The sequence below is a fragment of the Sardina pilchardus genome, chromosome 16 (genome assembly GCF_963854185.1).
Source record: "Sardina pilchardus chromosome 16, fSarPil1.1, whole genome shotgun sequence".
NCBI classification, from domain to species: Eukaryota; Metazoa; Chordata; class Actinopteri; order Clupeiformes; family Clupeidae; genus Sardina; species Sardina pilchardus.
The window spans coordinates 14022293-14039182 of record NC_085009.1 but is presented as its reverse complement, the minus strand read 5'-3'; the positions used below and the strand labels follow the sequence as shown (position 1 = coordinate 14039182).

The following is a 16890-nucleotide window of genomic DNA, read 5'->3' as shown; positions in this document are numbered from 1 at the left end:
GCCTGTTTGCGCTGAATGCAGTGGCCTGCCGATGGTCAATATCTCTGGGCTGGCACTTTGTGTTCGGTGGTTAAACGGCGAGTCAGAAAAAGTTAATTAAGAAGAGTGCTTATCCCGACCTTCACTTGCATCTACCTGCAATCCGTCCACAAGGGACATTGGCACACTTGGTCTAAACATAGCAATTTACTACACCATAAGAATAACATTTTGAAATGTAGGCCTACACAAGCTCTAATGACATCATGACTATTCTATTTTACCTATCTATTCTGTTATATTTCATCCTATTACATGTGATGTGTGGATAGAGCTATAAGCTATTAAATAATATAATAAACACCTAATCACATTTTCTCTATATTGGGGCTAACAGCGACAGAATGTAAAGCAGAGTATGATTAGCAGAGAGAGAGAGAGAGGGAGGGAGAGAGAGCAAAAGAAAGCTGACGTGAGAGTTTAGCCTCCCTGTTAATGTCAGGAATGGCGCCACAGCCCATGATGGATGCCCCTTACCTCAGTTCGAAAATGAAGTGCTAGTTCATTTACAAAGTCTTCTCTCATTTAAAGGGCTACACCCCAAAATGACCATTCTGTTCTTATTATCTGTGTATGTATCTGTCATACACAGATTCCTTGTTGGTATGTTTCTTCTCCTAAGGAAATCAAGAAGGACTAGTTGGAAGAGAGGGCTTATTTTCAATATCCTCAAATCACTACTTAGCAAAGAAATCTGATAAACTCGGGTAAACTCATTCTGCAGTACTGCCAGACAAATCTTAATGGAAGGCCTCCATTGGTGACCACTGAAAGAAAGTTCAAGTAGTAATAGAAGTAGTAGGCCTAATATGTTTAATTCATATTACTCTAAACCACCTTCCATCTGTAAACCAGCAGTATACTACTGTCTACACTGTGTGAATACACCTTGCATACTTTGCTTATCACATTGCACTTGTCTGCTTTTTGCGCTTCTGGTTAGATGCAAACTGCATTTCGTTTGTACTCTGAAGTTAAATCTAATCTAACCTAAAGTAGAAGTAGTAGTAGTAGTGTTGTTGTGGTGGTGGTGTAGTTGTTCTTACTGTAGTAATATAATCCAATCCAATTCGTTGCCATAATTTGCCAATTACTAATTCTGTACAATATCACCGTAGTAGTAGTAGTAATAATAGTAGTAGTAGTTTCAGTTCAATGCCTTATCAAGTTCAAAGCCCAAGTATTCAATTCAATGCATGCATTTTAGATAGAACATTTGTGCCTGTTGTACATACAGTATTTGAAACTCCAGTATGTAAAGGTGGTGCTAGATGAGATGTCTGCAAAAACTACTATGCAGCAAGGATGCACTCAAATGCCCCCCTGAGCAGTAATGCAGTTGTCATTGATTATGTGTCTCTGCTGAATCTGAAATACGCCGCCATTGCCCTAAAAAATAATTCTCCTTAATCCAATCACAACAATTACCAATTATCCAAAGAGACAGGGCGCAAGCCATAGTGAGGAGAATGAAGGGGGAGGACAGGACAGAGATGACCCACGGAAATCAGGCCATTGGTAACACAGTCGTCATGAAATAAAACAGAGATCTTGCCTGTGTAGCATCACTACGCGTGAGATGGATATCCTGGGAATGTCTTCAACACAGCTCTTTTTGAAACTGCATAGCTTGATACATTGGGTGAACCAAACAGCTAGCACACCATCTTGTAAAGAGAGATGGGTTTTTTTTTTTTTTTACGGTGAGTGCTGAATTTCTGCCAATCCAACTGAAAAGCACTGACGGCAGGATCTATACGTTCACTGGCAGAGGAGGAGGAGGAGGAGGAGGAGGAGGAAAGGAACCGGTCGGAGATGAAGGGACAGGAGCCAGGAGGAGAGAAATAGCTTTCTCAGGGCAATCTATAATGGGGTCGTTAAAAGCACCACTCTGCCGAACCAGAGCCATTATCTAATTGCTTGGCTGGATCTGGACGTGATACCACATCAATCTCTCTCTGCTCCCTCTCCCTCCCCCTTTAATGTTGTTTTTACTTAACCAGCTGCAGAGAGAGAGAGAGAGAGAGAGAGAGAGAGAGAAAGGGAGAGAGTGGGAGATAGGCAGGAAGAAAACCCTTGTGTTCATATTCTCTAGCTGTGGGTTCATGTAAAGAAACTGTTGATTCTTTAGGCCGAATTCATCTTTTTTAAAAAAATATATATATATATTTTAAATTGTTGAATATTTAGAACTACTGTCTAAGAAGTTAACATGGCAAAAATATTACCAAATAATGACATTAAACCAATACATGTTTAGAAAGTTTCCACTTTCTCCACAATCCTTGGCCCTAAACCTGATGTTTGACCTGATGTGTTTTGGATAACTGCCATTGAACTGAGTCTACTCTAAAACATCCATATTGCCATAAAGTGGTTCCAAAGGTGGCAAAGTTGAAGGTGGCCTTATGGCAATAAAACCTGCCTGTGAGCAGTCCAAGATCTCCGAATACGGTTGACAGGGACACAAAACATTCCACCAATAAAAAAAAAAATCAATCCTATTAAAGTCAAATTTAACAAAATATATGGGAGGAACCATCTTTAATACATACGAGACGATCATGTATCATGGAGCTCCGTCTCATACGACCATCTGCATAGTGGACAAAAACAATAATTTGGCTCCTTCCAAAGATAAAAGGAACGAATTTGAGCATGTTATACAGTATAACACATGGAGAAATGTGTGAACAACAAATGAGTCGCTAACAGGTTATTTCATATGCTTGTAGTTTATGTAATCCCCCTTGTAGGAGTTTTATAGAAATCTAAGTATTTACAGGTCATAGATGGGGTGCAGGAGATATTTTCAAAGTGAGGGGGACCAAATTGTGGGCAAAAACCCAGGTAGTGAAATCAGGCTTCCAGATATCGGAACACCACTTCTGGCACACTGTTTCTGCCAGCAGCACAGGCTCCAAAAACTGGAAACAAACGAAGTTGGGGCAGCCTGTCCTGCAAACGAAAATAAGAAACCCTGTGTGGAATACTGACAGAATTCTGAAATACTGACAGAATTCAAGGGTTGTGCTATATCTGGTGTGTTTTGTTTGGTCCTTGGTTATAATATACTATACTCTGTACCTTTTTCTTTTGCACAAAAGCATCTGTTAATACATTTTAACAGAAATATGAAGACAAACAAGTGCAACTTCCTCTCGCTGAGGGCCCCAGCCGTGGCGCAACTGGCTGGGGCACCTGCACCGCACGCCGGCGACCCGGGTTCAATTCCCGCCCCGTGGTCCTTTCCGGATCCCATTCACCCATTCGCTTCCTGTCTCTCTCTACTGTCCTGTCAAAATTAAAGGCACAAAAGCCCAAAAAATATACTTAAAAAAAAAAAAAAAAGATATCTCGCTAAGAAAGGGAGTGCAGAGGAGAGATGATCCAAGTAATCTTGGTTACAGAGAATTGCCAGGAAAATACTGACTTAATTTGCACAATAATCCACTCTTTTTCTTGTGCCATCAGTTGTGAAAGCTGTAGAATAGCCTACCATGGAATTACAAAATACCAATTCCAAAAAGATGTACAGATTGGTCATTATTCCTGAGACATTAGACACATCTTTGCCCTTCCTCTCCAGTAGCATTTGGTCAGTGCTCTTTTTAAGCTGAGCTAGTGCCTACTAGAGTACATTCTAAGGCTATACAATTTGCATCATCATTCCCCCTCCCCCCTCTCTTAGTGTGTGGGAACCCTGAACTTGCCAGAATACTAACATCTTAACATTGATTGTTTTAAAAAAATGTTTTGATCAAAACTGGAGGATAGGCAGAATGCCAGATCTGCCCTCAGACCAGCTTTTTGCTATGTGGGAGGTCTCAGCTTTTAGGATTATGCAATTCTACTTTCATTATTTTTTAGTTATTTCACACTATGGGCCAGTGGTTGAATACCTATAGTAAAATCTACCTCGGAAGTTGATTATTTATGAAGCCATGAATGAGCAAGAGTTTATATAGGTAATCATATTATGATCCAAACACACATGATCAAATAGTTAGGTCTAGATGAACTATAAAGTTGTCAAATTGCCAAATGAATATGCACTCTCCACAATGTTTTGACCATGCACTCTCCACAATGTTTTGACCAATTGTAAAACCACCTCTTTGATATATAGGCTAAATATTTCCCCCATTCCCCTTGAATGACCTACAGTACCATGTTCTTAGATTGCAACTGCTTAGCAAAAGAGACGGAGTTGAATGTAGTCGCTATCAATGAAGAAAAAGAAAATCATCATAAGGTATCCCACTGCCATACTGTAGGTAGAACATGTCAACTTGCAGTCTACCTAGAACCAACTAACATGAGTCATGACAGACAGACAGGCATGAACAACCTAGTCAAGATGACAAGCCAGATTTTTGAGGATTGGTTATCTAACAGTATGAAAGTCGATCTGAGCCTCTCGGTTGCCCATTTACAGAACCAGAACCGCAAAACCTGAAGGAACAGACAGAGGTGAGGATCACTTTGTTGAATTTGACAAGGCTTAGATTGAGGTCACACTGTTACGCCAAAACAATCTTAAATTAAATTTGACAAAGCATGTCAAAATCAGTGTTTATTGTCTTTTATTGACAGTCAAGAATGAAAAAAAACTTGTCTGAATGAAAAATCCTTTTGTAACCCCAGATTTCTTGTAAAGAGGTGGGTAAGTAAAACAAAATCTTGCTAGGACCACAAAAACAACCATTACCTTTCAACATAACAGTAACATTAACAAATCACACTTCAACAACCATTAACAAACTGAGATACAATTTCACGAGTCTTTGTCACTTTTTCGTGTTAAAAGAGATAAGGGCACCATTAAAGGATTGAGAGGACAAATGCCTACATTCTCCCAGTTCAGGTTTACAGGTTTCGGGGCCTGAGGCACAGCAGTGGGCTCTTCCCTCTCAATGCTCGATGCTGATGAATGCACGGTAGTCGGTTGAGCCTTTTTCTTCGCCAGCGGCGTCATTTTGATGACGGGAGCGGTGAGCCGCGAGTAGACCTGCAGAAAGTGATCCTGCAGACTCTGGCAGTCCAACATGGTGAGCTCTTCAGGCAGAGACATGATGAGGTCCAAAACCACCGCACTCTCTGTAGGGAACCACCACAAACATTATCAATGTATTGAGGAGAGGAAATCAAATCTACACAGACATATGATCGCTTTGGACAAAGGTGTCTACAAATAACCATAACCATAACCATAACCATACGATGCCAGAATGCTCTCCCTCTGCTGAGTGAAGTAACACATGCCGATGCCTTTACATTACATTACATACATTGCATTACATTACATTTCATTTGGCTGACGCTTTTTAACCATATGAAAAAACATTTAGGCTTTTAAGAGCATTTCTAATAACAAATAATAATAAAAAAAAACACAATAAGTGCATCAATGAGTGTAATAAGTGCATGGTAATATGCTTACTTAAGAAATGCTAGGCTCTGATGCCAAAAGATATTGGCGCTAACCTCTTATTACAAGCAAAGACATTGCACTATTTTTCAGACTTGTACAGAGCAAGATAGCGCTAAATCAACATTGCTATGAGTAGCAGGGATACGGTATTAAGAAAAAAGAACGACTAAAAAAAGAGTGTTTGCATCAAGACCATGGCTTTAGGATTTACTATTATCTATTTTTTGCTCCGCCATATTTTCTCTCAATTGATAAGATAGTACAGTACACTGCTAGTCAAAGATCTGAGGTCACGTCCGTTTCCACTCCACTTCATTATAGACAGAGTAACAGCTGACAGCTTCTCATGGTTCTTGTATAGTCTGGAATTGACCTCTGGGTCAATGTCCTCTCCTTGGAAGAAACTGACTTAAATAAAGTACCATACACAGGATATTGCATAACGTTGCAAACGTTGGAGTGATGGCCTTTTTTTAAAATTATTTTTATCATGTACAAAAACTCCCATTTCACTGACACCATAGCACACACCCAAACCATCACATTCTTTTCCCTATGCTTGACAGATGGAGTCGAACACTCCTCCAGCATTTGGTCAGCGTCTCACAAATGGTCTTCTTTGTGATCTGTACACTGAATATTTGTCTGTCGTAACATCCCCGCCTGAGTCTTCCTCTGTCGTCTATCTGTGTTCTTTTGCTCATCTTAATGTTTTTTTATTTTATTACTTTTTATTTGCTGGTGTGTGTTGTGGCTTATATTTCTCAGTTCTGTCAAGGACAGCATCCTGAAATGTTATGGCTATGGGACTTGTCAGACGCTTTTGTCCAAAGCAACATACAAATAAAATGTCTTCTGTTGATGTTGACGGTGACGCTGGTGTTTTGTGGGTACTATTCAAGGAAAACTGCCAGTGGAGGGGACCTGTGAGGCATCTGTTTCTTAAACCAGACACTCTAATTTGTTTGACCTCTTGCTAAGTTGTAGCACTGGGGCCTCTCACTCCATTTACAATTCCGGTTAAAGCATTTTAAGAGATATGTTGTTTCTGACCATTTTCTTGCCTTTATCTCCAGAAGAAGGCCAGTTGAATTGCTCAGCAGTTTTCAGCTGTGTTAACATAATTGCAATTTGGGGTTTCTGATCAGGAGTTGGCCTTTCAAAATGTTAAACTTGATTTAGAAAACATAATGTGCCTTTTGGAATATGGGACAGATGGCTCTTGATAATGGGCCTGAGTACAAGGGCTACACAATTAATCAATTTTCAATCAAAATCGCAAATTGAACAAATGCAATTAGCGAAGGCCGCAATTAAATATGTCCGAATGGTTAATTCAGCCTCTGATTTTTATATTCATATCGACCTCCTCCTGTGCCAAAAAGTGAAGATAACATAACAGGAGTGCTGTGCTTCTTATGCACTGGGCATGCTCACCAATCAGAAGTGAAATCTGAAATATTGGATTGAAGCTTGATTTTCAAAACACAACCAGCAACATCGCAATTACATATTTTATGTATCCCTACCCTACGTCCACACAGCATTCCTGATTGTTTTGGTGTTGTTTTAATGCTAACAAAAGTATTTTCCTTAAAAAACAAGGACATTTGAGCGACCCCAAACTTTTGAGCAGTAGTTTAGATACATTTTAGATCCTATTAAAGTTAAGGAGGTGCCATTATTTCCTCGCTGCACACTCTTAGATGGTCTGCTGCATGTTTTTTTTGGAAGGGCCCCTAAAGTTGAGAAATCATGCCCATTTAGGGCCGCACAGGTTGACATGACAACAATGTGAACTGTGTGTTCACACCAGGACCAGCAGGGGTGTCTAAATTCGTCCTGACAATTGAAGGTCTATGTTTATAGTTATAATTCTTAACAGATGCTTTTGTCCAAAGCGACTTACAATACTTATAACCTAAAGAAAGAAAGTTATTTATTAATAAACTAATAAAATAACTCATTTTGATAACAATAACTCAATAATTTTCCATAAGAGCCAATGATGTTTTGGGCAGCAAGAGCATCAAAATGAAATTGTAGTCTGGTCAACTTTATGGTAATGAGCTACCGGTATACACGACCAACCTGCAGCAACCAATTAAAAATTAGATAAATGTGCTGTTGAGAGGACAAAACCTAGATCAACTTCAGTTCCCACAAAACATTTGTGTTCGGTTTTGCGTTTGAAATAATGAGGGTCGGAGGTTTAGTAAGTGTTTACAGTTATTTAGTATTTTTCTGTAGATACCAAACTAACAGAGACCGGTTGGTTCTTCCCTACAACTACACCATTGCAATGCCAGCATCATAGGCTAGACCTGATCTGCCAACGACTGGAATTTGCCCTGCAGCTTTCTCTCCTGCTTCCATTACAAATATGCCGGGACCAATCACAAACTGGCTAATCCACCTGGTGAACCCAGATGTGGTTGGTCTGATTGGTTGAAGGACTGTCCAAATGCGTACAGTGATTGGAACTATGCCCGTTGATCACGCCTCTTGCACAGTAGAACATACAGAGCAGACTCCCCAGACTAATGTTCAATCTTAAAAGATTGAGCTTGGTCTGGTGATAGCCAGGCTACAATATGGCAGCCTCCACAATAAGAAAGAAATGATATTTCCCGGATCTCTTATCTACATACACTATATTGCCAAAACTCTGGACTCCAGACACCAAACTGTCATCCATGTCTGTATAGACCTTGCTTGGTGCTCTGGTACAATAGTCATGTTGCGTCAGTATACACTCTTAAAATAACATAACAAACCATTTAGACTACATCAATGTGCACCTACACTATATAAAATACAGGCCAGTGAAATGTTCAAATCCTGCCCATGAAATCCATTCATACTGGCCTATTTTGATACCGGGACTTTCACTACATGATGGGTGTGGGAACTACAAAGCAACAGATGTGTCACACTGTAACAATTTTCTTAGAACTTTCACTTAACAAAGACCGACAACAAAGTATGGATATAAAAATTCTGCAACAGATGAGGACAGGCCCAACTTACCCATTGCTGTGAGGGAGCACTCACTGTCCTTAGTGACCGTGCTGAGGAACGTGTGAATCTTTTCAAAGTCTACTGTGTTCTCCACTCCGTCAGACTGAGAAGGGTTGCCTTGGCTGGAATTACCCCCCTGCTTGTTCACTGACTGTTGGCAGAGTCCAGATGATGATGATGATGTTGCGGAGGAGGCAGTCAGATCTAAAGGGACCGAGTTGTCTTGTGTTCTTACTGCCTGGGCACGTTCAATCACTGCAGGAGTCTGGGTATGCTGTGCTGTAGAGGGGGACGGTTTTGCACCAGTGATTGTTGATGAACCACCTGAGACTACTGGCTTGGTGGGCATGCTAGAACTCAAAGGTGACTTGGAGAGCAGGTGGTTGTCCTTGTCCTTGTCCTTGTCCTTGTCCTTGTCCTTGTCCTTGTCCTTGTCCTGACAAGAAACACTGGGATTTGAAACATCAGCAGAACGTGCATCAGTATTGGAACTAATCTTGGAACCAGTTCTCAAGCGGCTACAGATGGTGAAAAACTTTGAAATCGGCTTTGAAATCGGCTGTGCCTTGGTTGTGGCTGGTGATGGGTTTCCAAGATCGCGGGGTGGGTCTGAGTGCTTGAGATTGCAGGGTTCTGTGCCCGCTATTACCAGCATCTGCAATGCAATAAATTTCATTGCATGTCAAGTGTTACCCAGAACAAAACATTAAGCCTATGACACATACACACACACACACACACACACACACACACACACACACACCAAACAGCTGTGATAATCAAATAATGTAGGCTAGGCTATAAATTCATACCCGAGAGAATGCTGAAGAAATTTTGTCTTCGTGATTTCCAGCAATTCTCCCCATCAACTCAGTCCACACTTGGATAGGAGTCCTTAGCTCCTGTTCGTTCTTTCTCTGTTTGGTCACTTGATGGAACACTTTTCTTGCAACAGTCAGCTTCAGAGACGTCAGCAATGATTCCACCTAGATAACAACCCACGTCAGTGAGTGAACGAAGTAAGGTAAACAATGCCTACTAGCAGGTACACATAAGCAAGCTAGACAGCTGAGCTGAAATATCTCTTAGCCGCTATTTAGTCAATCTAATAATTCACTCTCCAGAGTTCTACTTACCTCCTGTACTGAACGTTTAGGCACGCGCTGTTGGAGAGCACACGTGTCGATGTCATCTAGACCAGATTTGTATTGTTGTCGGAGTCCTCTTAAAATGTTGCGAAGTTCTCCGGATTGCCACTTTGCATTTGAATTGGATTTCGTCTTGATCTTTGGTTTCTTTTTTGGTTTCTTCAACCATTGAGCAGCAGACTTCGTGGACCTAGTGGTACGAGTGGGGGGCTTCATCGCTTAACTTATGGGGATAAAGCAAGTTAACACCATAACCACTCCATTCCTTAATGTTCGCTCTGAGGGTTTATAATTATTATCATTTATAGCGAATAATACATAAGTACTCTTCCGGATTTTGCTAACGTTGACTAATGTTTTGAAATACAAGTTTAGAGGATGACTGCGTTCAAACAGCACAATTATACATTACACCGACGGATCTTCACTTACTTAGGTGGGGTTAAGGAGCAAGCATTTGATGCGTTGTTTGAGACTTATCTGAGCCGATAAGACAACTTAATATCGATACAGGAATTATGGTTATACAGATAACATTTTATTCAACTACTTCACTGCTGCTTTCCGTAGTAGCACCAGAGCCCAAGCTAGCACATCTTACGTCACTTTCTCTGACGGATAGTATGTAGGTCCAAACCGTACGGATAGGGCCAAAAGCAAAATGCGTTTCGATTTGTCGACTGTGGCTGGCTAATAGTCAGCGGTTCGCCCATTTCGATTTTCCGAAATGTTGTTTTTCAAGGCATTTTGATATCAATAGTCAATTCTGTATGTTTACTGAAAAGTAATGGCAGCGGTGGGATTCGAACCCACGCCCCCGGAGAGACTGGAGCCTTAATCCAGCGCCTTAGACCGCTCGGCCACGCTACCGTATTACATAGTGTAAAACACGTATTTTTTTTTATCCTCAATCATAGCTGTTGTTCTCTACATAAAATGAATACACTGACTATGACATCGTCACAAATGTGAGTAACGTATTATGCTTGCAACCTCATTGTTGTCCCCATACATTGACAACAATTAGCAACTTTTCTGGAATAAAATTATGGATGGAATGGGAAACCTTTGTGCCCACCTGTCTGTTGGTTTGTTATCTTTTTTTTTCCATCACGATACCATACTACATTTTTGGAAGTTAAACCATAGGCCTGTTTTCTTTATCTGTGGCGCGGAAGTTTGAGATACGGTAATAAGTCGTTTGGTAATCGGGTTTGCTGTAAACTAGCGTCCTTTTTTCATTCCTTCATTTCCCAGTTGCGTTTCCTTGCTCAAAGAGCGCCCTCTAGAGTTTACAGTCACGTATGGCTGTGCGCGCCTTTATGTTATTACATTATTACGACGCAAGAGGGCACTATTAAAACATTAAAGAACTGATTGCAATTGAGCTTTACACCATTGGCCTTTACACAGTAATGGCACAGTGTTTTTCTTATTTTTTTTCTCTTTTCTTTTTTAAACCAAGGCCTATTTCTTGTCGGAATTATTTGAACCATCTGATTTATTTAATTAAAGAGATGCTTCTCGTTAAATAGAGTATGGCTCCCCTTAAATAGTGTCACAGATGTAGGCCTATTTGATCTTATATTCAGTCATTCAGCCTATGTAAATCACCTATGTAACTAGCCTATTCATTGTACAATGTGGTATTGTGTGAACCACACTGAACTTGGACAAGAGACAATAAAGGAGAGTGTTGTCCGATGAGTGTTGTCAGAAAGGAAATTATAAACAAGCATGGTAAACGTAATGGCTCCATCCAAGCATAATGTTCCTGTGGCTAAAACTGCAAATATCATTTAGAGGTTTAATATTCAAGGGACTGTAAACCAACGTCCTTGAGGAAGAGGAAGATTAGAACGAGACAGAACAGAAGGAGTGCAAATTGAAAGACAAAGAGCTTGTTTTTGGAGAACAGTGCACACCATGGAGGACTCCACTGTTAAAAGAAAAACACCAAAAAGCCAAACTAAAACTGGCTAAAATGCATGTTGAGAAGTCACAATCGTCCTGGGAGAAATGTCTGTTGGACTGATGAGATACAGTAGATTAAACTGGAGCTTTTTGCCAAGTCTCATCAGCTCTGTGTTTACAGACGAAAAGATGAAGCTATCAAATAAAAGAACACCATATATTTTGAAATATGGAAGAGGCTTAGATGTTTCTCTGCATCTGGCAAGGGGTACCTTGAATCTGTACAGGGAACAATGAAATATCAACACTAATAGGGCATCATGGAATGATGTAACACAACAGTAACAAAACACAGGAACCAGTTAGTTAGTTAGCAGTTAGCAAAATATTTCCGCGTCCTGTCCTATCCTGTAGGCCCAGCATGACCAGACGTCCCCGGTGTCAGGGGACGGTTCCCAGTTTTTGGTTGCCTGTCCCCGGGAAAATACAGAAAAACTACCTACAGTATGTCTCAGTTTTCTCAGATAGAACTTGCAGTATTTCAATCTGGTTGATAGTCAAACCGAAATATCCCCGTTTTTCCCCACATTTTTTGGATTATGACCCTGGTTTAGGTCTTGGACATCTGGTCACCTTATAGCCCAGCAGCCTTCTTGTGAAAACAAAGGAAGCAAGGTGTAGGCCTGGGGCAGGATGGATAAGCTGAGAGTGACGGGTCAAGATGCTACACACCCTTCTCCCTGAGGAGGATCTCTCTGTCCTCTCAAAGTCCGTCAGCATGTTTCTACGTGCCTCTGAGAACCTTTGAAGGTTCTGAGAACAGGTTCCATTTGAAGGTTCTGAGAATGTTCCAACTGAATGTTCTTTACATCTGCTGCTGACGGAAAAGGAAGCAAGGTGCAAAGCTGGGGCAGAATGAACAAGCTAAGTGTGATGGGTCCAGATGCTACACACCATATGTGAACGCACAACTGTATTAACTCAAGGATACATGGACAGTCAAGTGAACTTTATCTGTTTATTGACGCGTTATAGGCTACATCATCATAGGGACATAATACAAACATGCGCACACTCTGCACTGCTCTTAAATGAGAAGTTTGGTATTTGTCAACCTAGGGTCTGTTATGATTGATTAGTCTAGTTTCTTAATTTGGGATCAAATCAATGTCAATGGTACAGTTTTGAGTTAGGGTACGTTCAAACAAACTTGACTTCTTTTTCTGACAAGAGAAGTTGTGCAGGCCGCTTTTTCAGTTTTTAAACAAATCTGCCATTGTTTTTGTTCCAAAAAGCAACCGGAACCACCTTTTTGTGATAAGCAAAGTATCCGCTTGTGATTGGTCAGCTATCATAAAACATTTACATTTCTCAACTGAATACTCTAAATCCTCTAAATGCCACCTCTGTCAAAAATGAGATAATGATGGTGAGTGAAAGCTTCAAAGACTGCTGAAATACCACTATCTCTTTAAAAGAACAAATGCTCAATTAAAAGAAAAGTGATCAGATGGAATTAAAGGGGTTCTCTGAACTATTCATATTTTTGTTTCTGGGTATGTGTTTTATTGGTAATTGATTCAAACCAGTGCTAATACAGCCTAGGGCACAAGTCCTGGCCTATTTCTAGGGTCAGAATGAAACTAGTGTCTGAAAGTGTTCCATGCCATGACAGTGAACTTCTCTGGGCTGTGATTGGGCCAGTGAGTTTTGGTGTGGCCAATTACCTGAAAATATTCTCTTAATTTAATGCATCTATGAGGTTTATTTTATATATATATATATATATATATACATATATATTGAAAATGTTATTGATATTTTTGCACTGCTGGCATTGTGGAATAGAAACATCACTTTTGGGGCACTCCTATCCCTGTTCTGTCACCATTCTTGCTACCTCCACTGCCATCCATCTTATATTACTGATCTGCTGACACCTTACTCCATGTCTAGGTCACTCAGGTCATCATCTCAACACCTCCTCTGCATTCCCCACACACCTTAAGTTAAAAGGTGACAGCACATTCTCTGTCATAGCCAGGCTCTGGAACAACCTTCCCCTTCAAATCAGGTCCAGCCCCACTATTGTCAGTTTTAAATCCAAGTTAAAGACCCATCTGTTTACTCTTGCTTTTACCCCAAGTTAAGACTACGCCCCCTCTTGCCCTCCTAAGCCCACTCCTTCCTACACTTACTTTTTATTTTATGTATATCTATCTATCTATCTATCTATCTATATCTATCTATCTATCTATCTATCTATCTATATAGGCCTATATATACTGTATATAGATAGATAGATAGAAGTGAGACAATAAAAACACATAACAATAAATAAATTAAAACTAAATAAATGAATGTTGTATATATATACAACATTCATTTATTTAGTTATTCATTTATTTATATTTATGTGCTTTTATTGTCTCACTTCACTTTACTGCTATGTGTTTTACCTCTTTAGCCTTACGGTTTTATTTTATTTTGCTTTTGTTTGTTCGCAAGATTTTGGGAAATTTGGTAGTGATCCGTATCACCATCTGGATCCAGGAGAGGGTTATGTTTTTGCTTGGCGGAGGTCTGCGCCGTAAGAGTGCTTTTCTAGTTTTAACTGTGAGCCTCAATATCTTTGTACTCTGTCCTAATCATTTTCCTGGGAAGCACCTTGGGTCAACTGCTGTTGTTTGTTAAGTGTTCTGTAGAAATAAAAGTGCACTTGACTTGACTTGATCCATCCTATCAGCCTGATTGACTCCAATCAGTAAAGATAGACAGGGATTGGCTCTAACGGTAGAGAAGAGAGAATTACCTCTGAAGTTCGTCTACAACGGCGGTTCCCAAACTTTTTTTCCCCGCGGACCACCACCTACAGGACATCTTCACGTACCCTCACCATCCGATGTATACGAACGTAAGGCATTCTATTGATGCATTCCAGGCATCATGTTTAAGTAGTCCTACATAAATTATAAAAATGTATACCAAAATAAAAATGTGCAACTGGTCTATGAGCTCTCACAATAAAAACAGTGTGGAGAACAACATTATGAATCACTGAGAATAAAGAGCTGGGCTGCCTGCTGGAATGAATGCCATCTACAGACATTGTGTGCTGAGTGATAAACAGCACATATACTGTAGATAGCCGAGTAAAAGTAAACAACAAGTAGCCTAATTGTGTGCCTGCGTGCATATTCTCTCTCCTACTCAAACAGAGGGTGTGTGTGTGGGTGTGGTTGATAACGTGTTCACTAACTTTATAGAAAATTGTAAATAGCCGTCATCATGAAGTTAATGGGATACAGAGCGGGGAAGTTATATATGCCAATTTGGTGTGAATACACACACAAGGGAAATTCTCTCCTGTTACGGCCGTACACTTCCAGGCGAGACTGAAGAGAACATAGGCTTAAGATTTAAAAACAAAACAAAAAAAATACCTTTCCAACATTGGCCCTTTCATCTTGTGTGTCCCCTCTAACTAGACTCAGCTCTTTGATGACATTAATGGCATATCATTGTCAAGATGACAAGGACAGTGACATTAACTCTGGCACTTGCCTCTATCTCTATCTGAGAACATAGCCTTGCACATATGTTATATCTTACAGAGAAAAGCATTCTAATTCAGTGTATTCTGAGTGACCTACAGTACTTACACTATATTGTCAAAAGTATTTGCTCATCTGCCTTGACTCACATTTGAACTTCAGTCACATCCCATTCTTAATCCACAGGGTTTAATATGACGCCTGCCCAGCTATAACAACTCTTCTGGGAAGGCTTTCCACAAGGTTTAGGAGTGTGTTTATGGGAATTTTTGACCATTCTTTCAGAAGCGCATTTGTGAGGCCACTGATGAGTCACTGAGTCACACTGATGTTGGATGAGGCGACTGGCTCTCAGTCCCCGCTTTGATTCATCCCAAAGGTGTTCTATTGGGTTGAGGTCAGGACTCTGAAGGCCAGTCAAGTTCATCCACACCAAACTCTGTCATCCATGTCTTTATGGACCTTGCCTTGTGCACTGGTGCACACTCATGTTGGAACTGGAAGGGGCCAACATGGGGTCAACAAGGGGTCTCCTCGTCCAACGTCAGTGTGTGACCTCACAAATACGCTACAGTACATCGGCCACGGCCTGTTGCCACTCTGGCATGAGTTTCCACAGGATTCTCAGGACTTGGGGGCAATTCTTGAAGAGCTTAAAGGGTATCCCATTTGGCCCTGAAGATGATGCCTTTTTGACAACTGCTCTGACTTCAGCCGAGGGGGAGAGCTGTAAAATGGCTTGGTCAGTGGAGATGGGGGAGGGATGTACCCTCTCAGGTCTCAGGGGAGATTCTCTTCTGGGATCGCTGGACTGGCCCTTGATGTGCTGCTCAATCTCCTCTTTCCTGACCTCCAGCTTTTCCGCTTTTCTTTTCTTCCAGGAGCTCTCTGGCATATCTGAAAGGGTTCCTAACGGCTGGCACCCACCGGACACGTACGCGACGTGATGCGACAAGAAAACAATTTGAACTCCATTGTTTTTAACAGAGCAAAGCCCACTAGAAACGCCTGCCGTGCGGCAGCCACACAAGGATAGAAAACTGTTCTAAAATCCTGCGCGTCAAGCCCACACCGCTGAACACCGTGTCCGCTTCCTAGATCATTCTTTTCCTGCCGCTTGCTAATGCGCTCAGCCCTCCTCAAGCAGGCCAGCCTCATCATTCCACAGCACTTTCAGGCCCTCTCTCTCCCCTCATCTGAAGATTTCCTCCACGCCCTGCGGAGCTGGCGACGTCTCTTCACCGGAGCCTCGGTTTCAGACTCCCTCCTCCCCTTGCCTCTGCCGGGTCTCGGCTGCTCGCTCGTGAATACACCGAACCCGAGGTGCGTTCAAGTTCACCGAACTTAGGCGAACATAGGCGAACGTTTCAAACAGTATTCTGTTAGCCTTGAGTTTTTGGCGAACGTTTGCTAACAATCGCAAACAGTCTGAGGAGGTGGTGCGCCGCGAACATACAGTGAAACTGGACGCGAGTTTGACAAACGCAATAATGCAATTACTGTTAGAATGGAATGTTAACACCAAATCGTTCAAATTTAACTGTTCAAAGAAAACATGTTCTCCACGAACGTTCGCTACTGTTTGCCAAATTTGAACGCACCTCTGGCTTTGCATTCCTCATAGAGGATGTCCCCAAGCATGCTGAGCTTCCTGTCAGCTGGCCTCGCAGGCAGCGAGCGTTGCCCTCATTTGCTCTGGGCCACTTGATGTTTTCTCCTCTGCCTGGCTCCCTCTTCTGTATTTGCTTTGGCTGTGTGGCAGGGGTGCTGCGAGTGCAAC

General features: G+C 41.3%; 1 protein-coding gene and 1 non-coding gene across 3 annotated transcripts; both read right to left on the bottom strand.

Annotated features, from left to right (window-relative positions):
- Positions 1–4608: 4608 nt before the first annotated feature.
- On the bottom strand, positions 4609–10248 carry snapc2 (small nuclear RNA activating complex, polypeptide 2). Of its 2 annotated transcripts, XM_062517032.1 has the most exons (5): positions 10075–10248; positions 9631–9865; positions 9307–9480; positions 8504–9149; positions 4609–5139 (listed from the first exon to the last, which is right to left on the bottom strand). In XM_062517032.1, the coding sequence occupies exons 2-5, from the start codon at positions 9856–9858 to the stop codon at positions 4817–4819; spliced, it is 1371 nt and encodes a 456-aa protein (XP_062373016.1). In that variant the 5' UTR covers positions 9859–9865; positions 10075–10248; the 3' UTR covers positions 4609–4816. The 2 variants fall into 2 exon arrangements, with proteins under 2 accessions (XP_062373016.1, XP_062373015.1); XM_062517031.1 differs by having other exon boundaries at positions 9631–10248.
- Positions 10249–10430: 182 nt separating this feature from the next.
- trnal-aag (transfer RNA leucine (anticodon AAG)) lies at positions 10431–10512 on the bottom strand. Its single transcript has one exon. It is a non-coding gene; the product is annotated as a tRNA-Leu (tRNA).
- Positions 10513–16890: the final 6378 nt, after the last annotated feature.

What these genes read in the sequence shown, in the direction of transcription:
- snapc2 (XM_062517031.1), bottom strand. Translation starts at nt 9,858, where the DNA reads ATGAAGCCCCCCACTCGTACCACTAGGTCCACGAAGTCTGCTGCTCAA. An exon ending in TTTCTTCAGCATTCTCTCGG is followed by an intron (nt 9,150 to 9,306) that starts GTATGAATTTAT and finishes ATTGCATTGCAG; the next exon opens with ATGCTGGTAATAGCGGGCAC. An exon ending in GTGCTCCCTCACAGCAATGG is followed by an intron (nt 5,140 to 8,503) that starts GTAAGTTGGGCC and finishes GGTTCCCTACAG; the next exon opens with AGAGTGCGGTGGTTTTGGAC.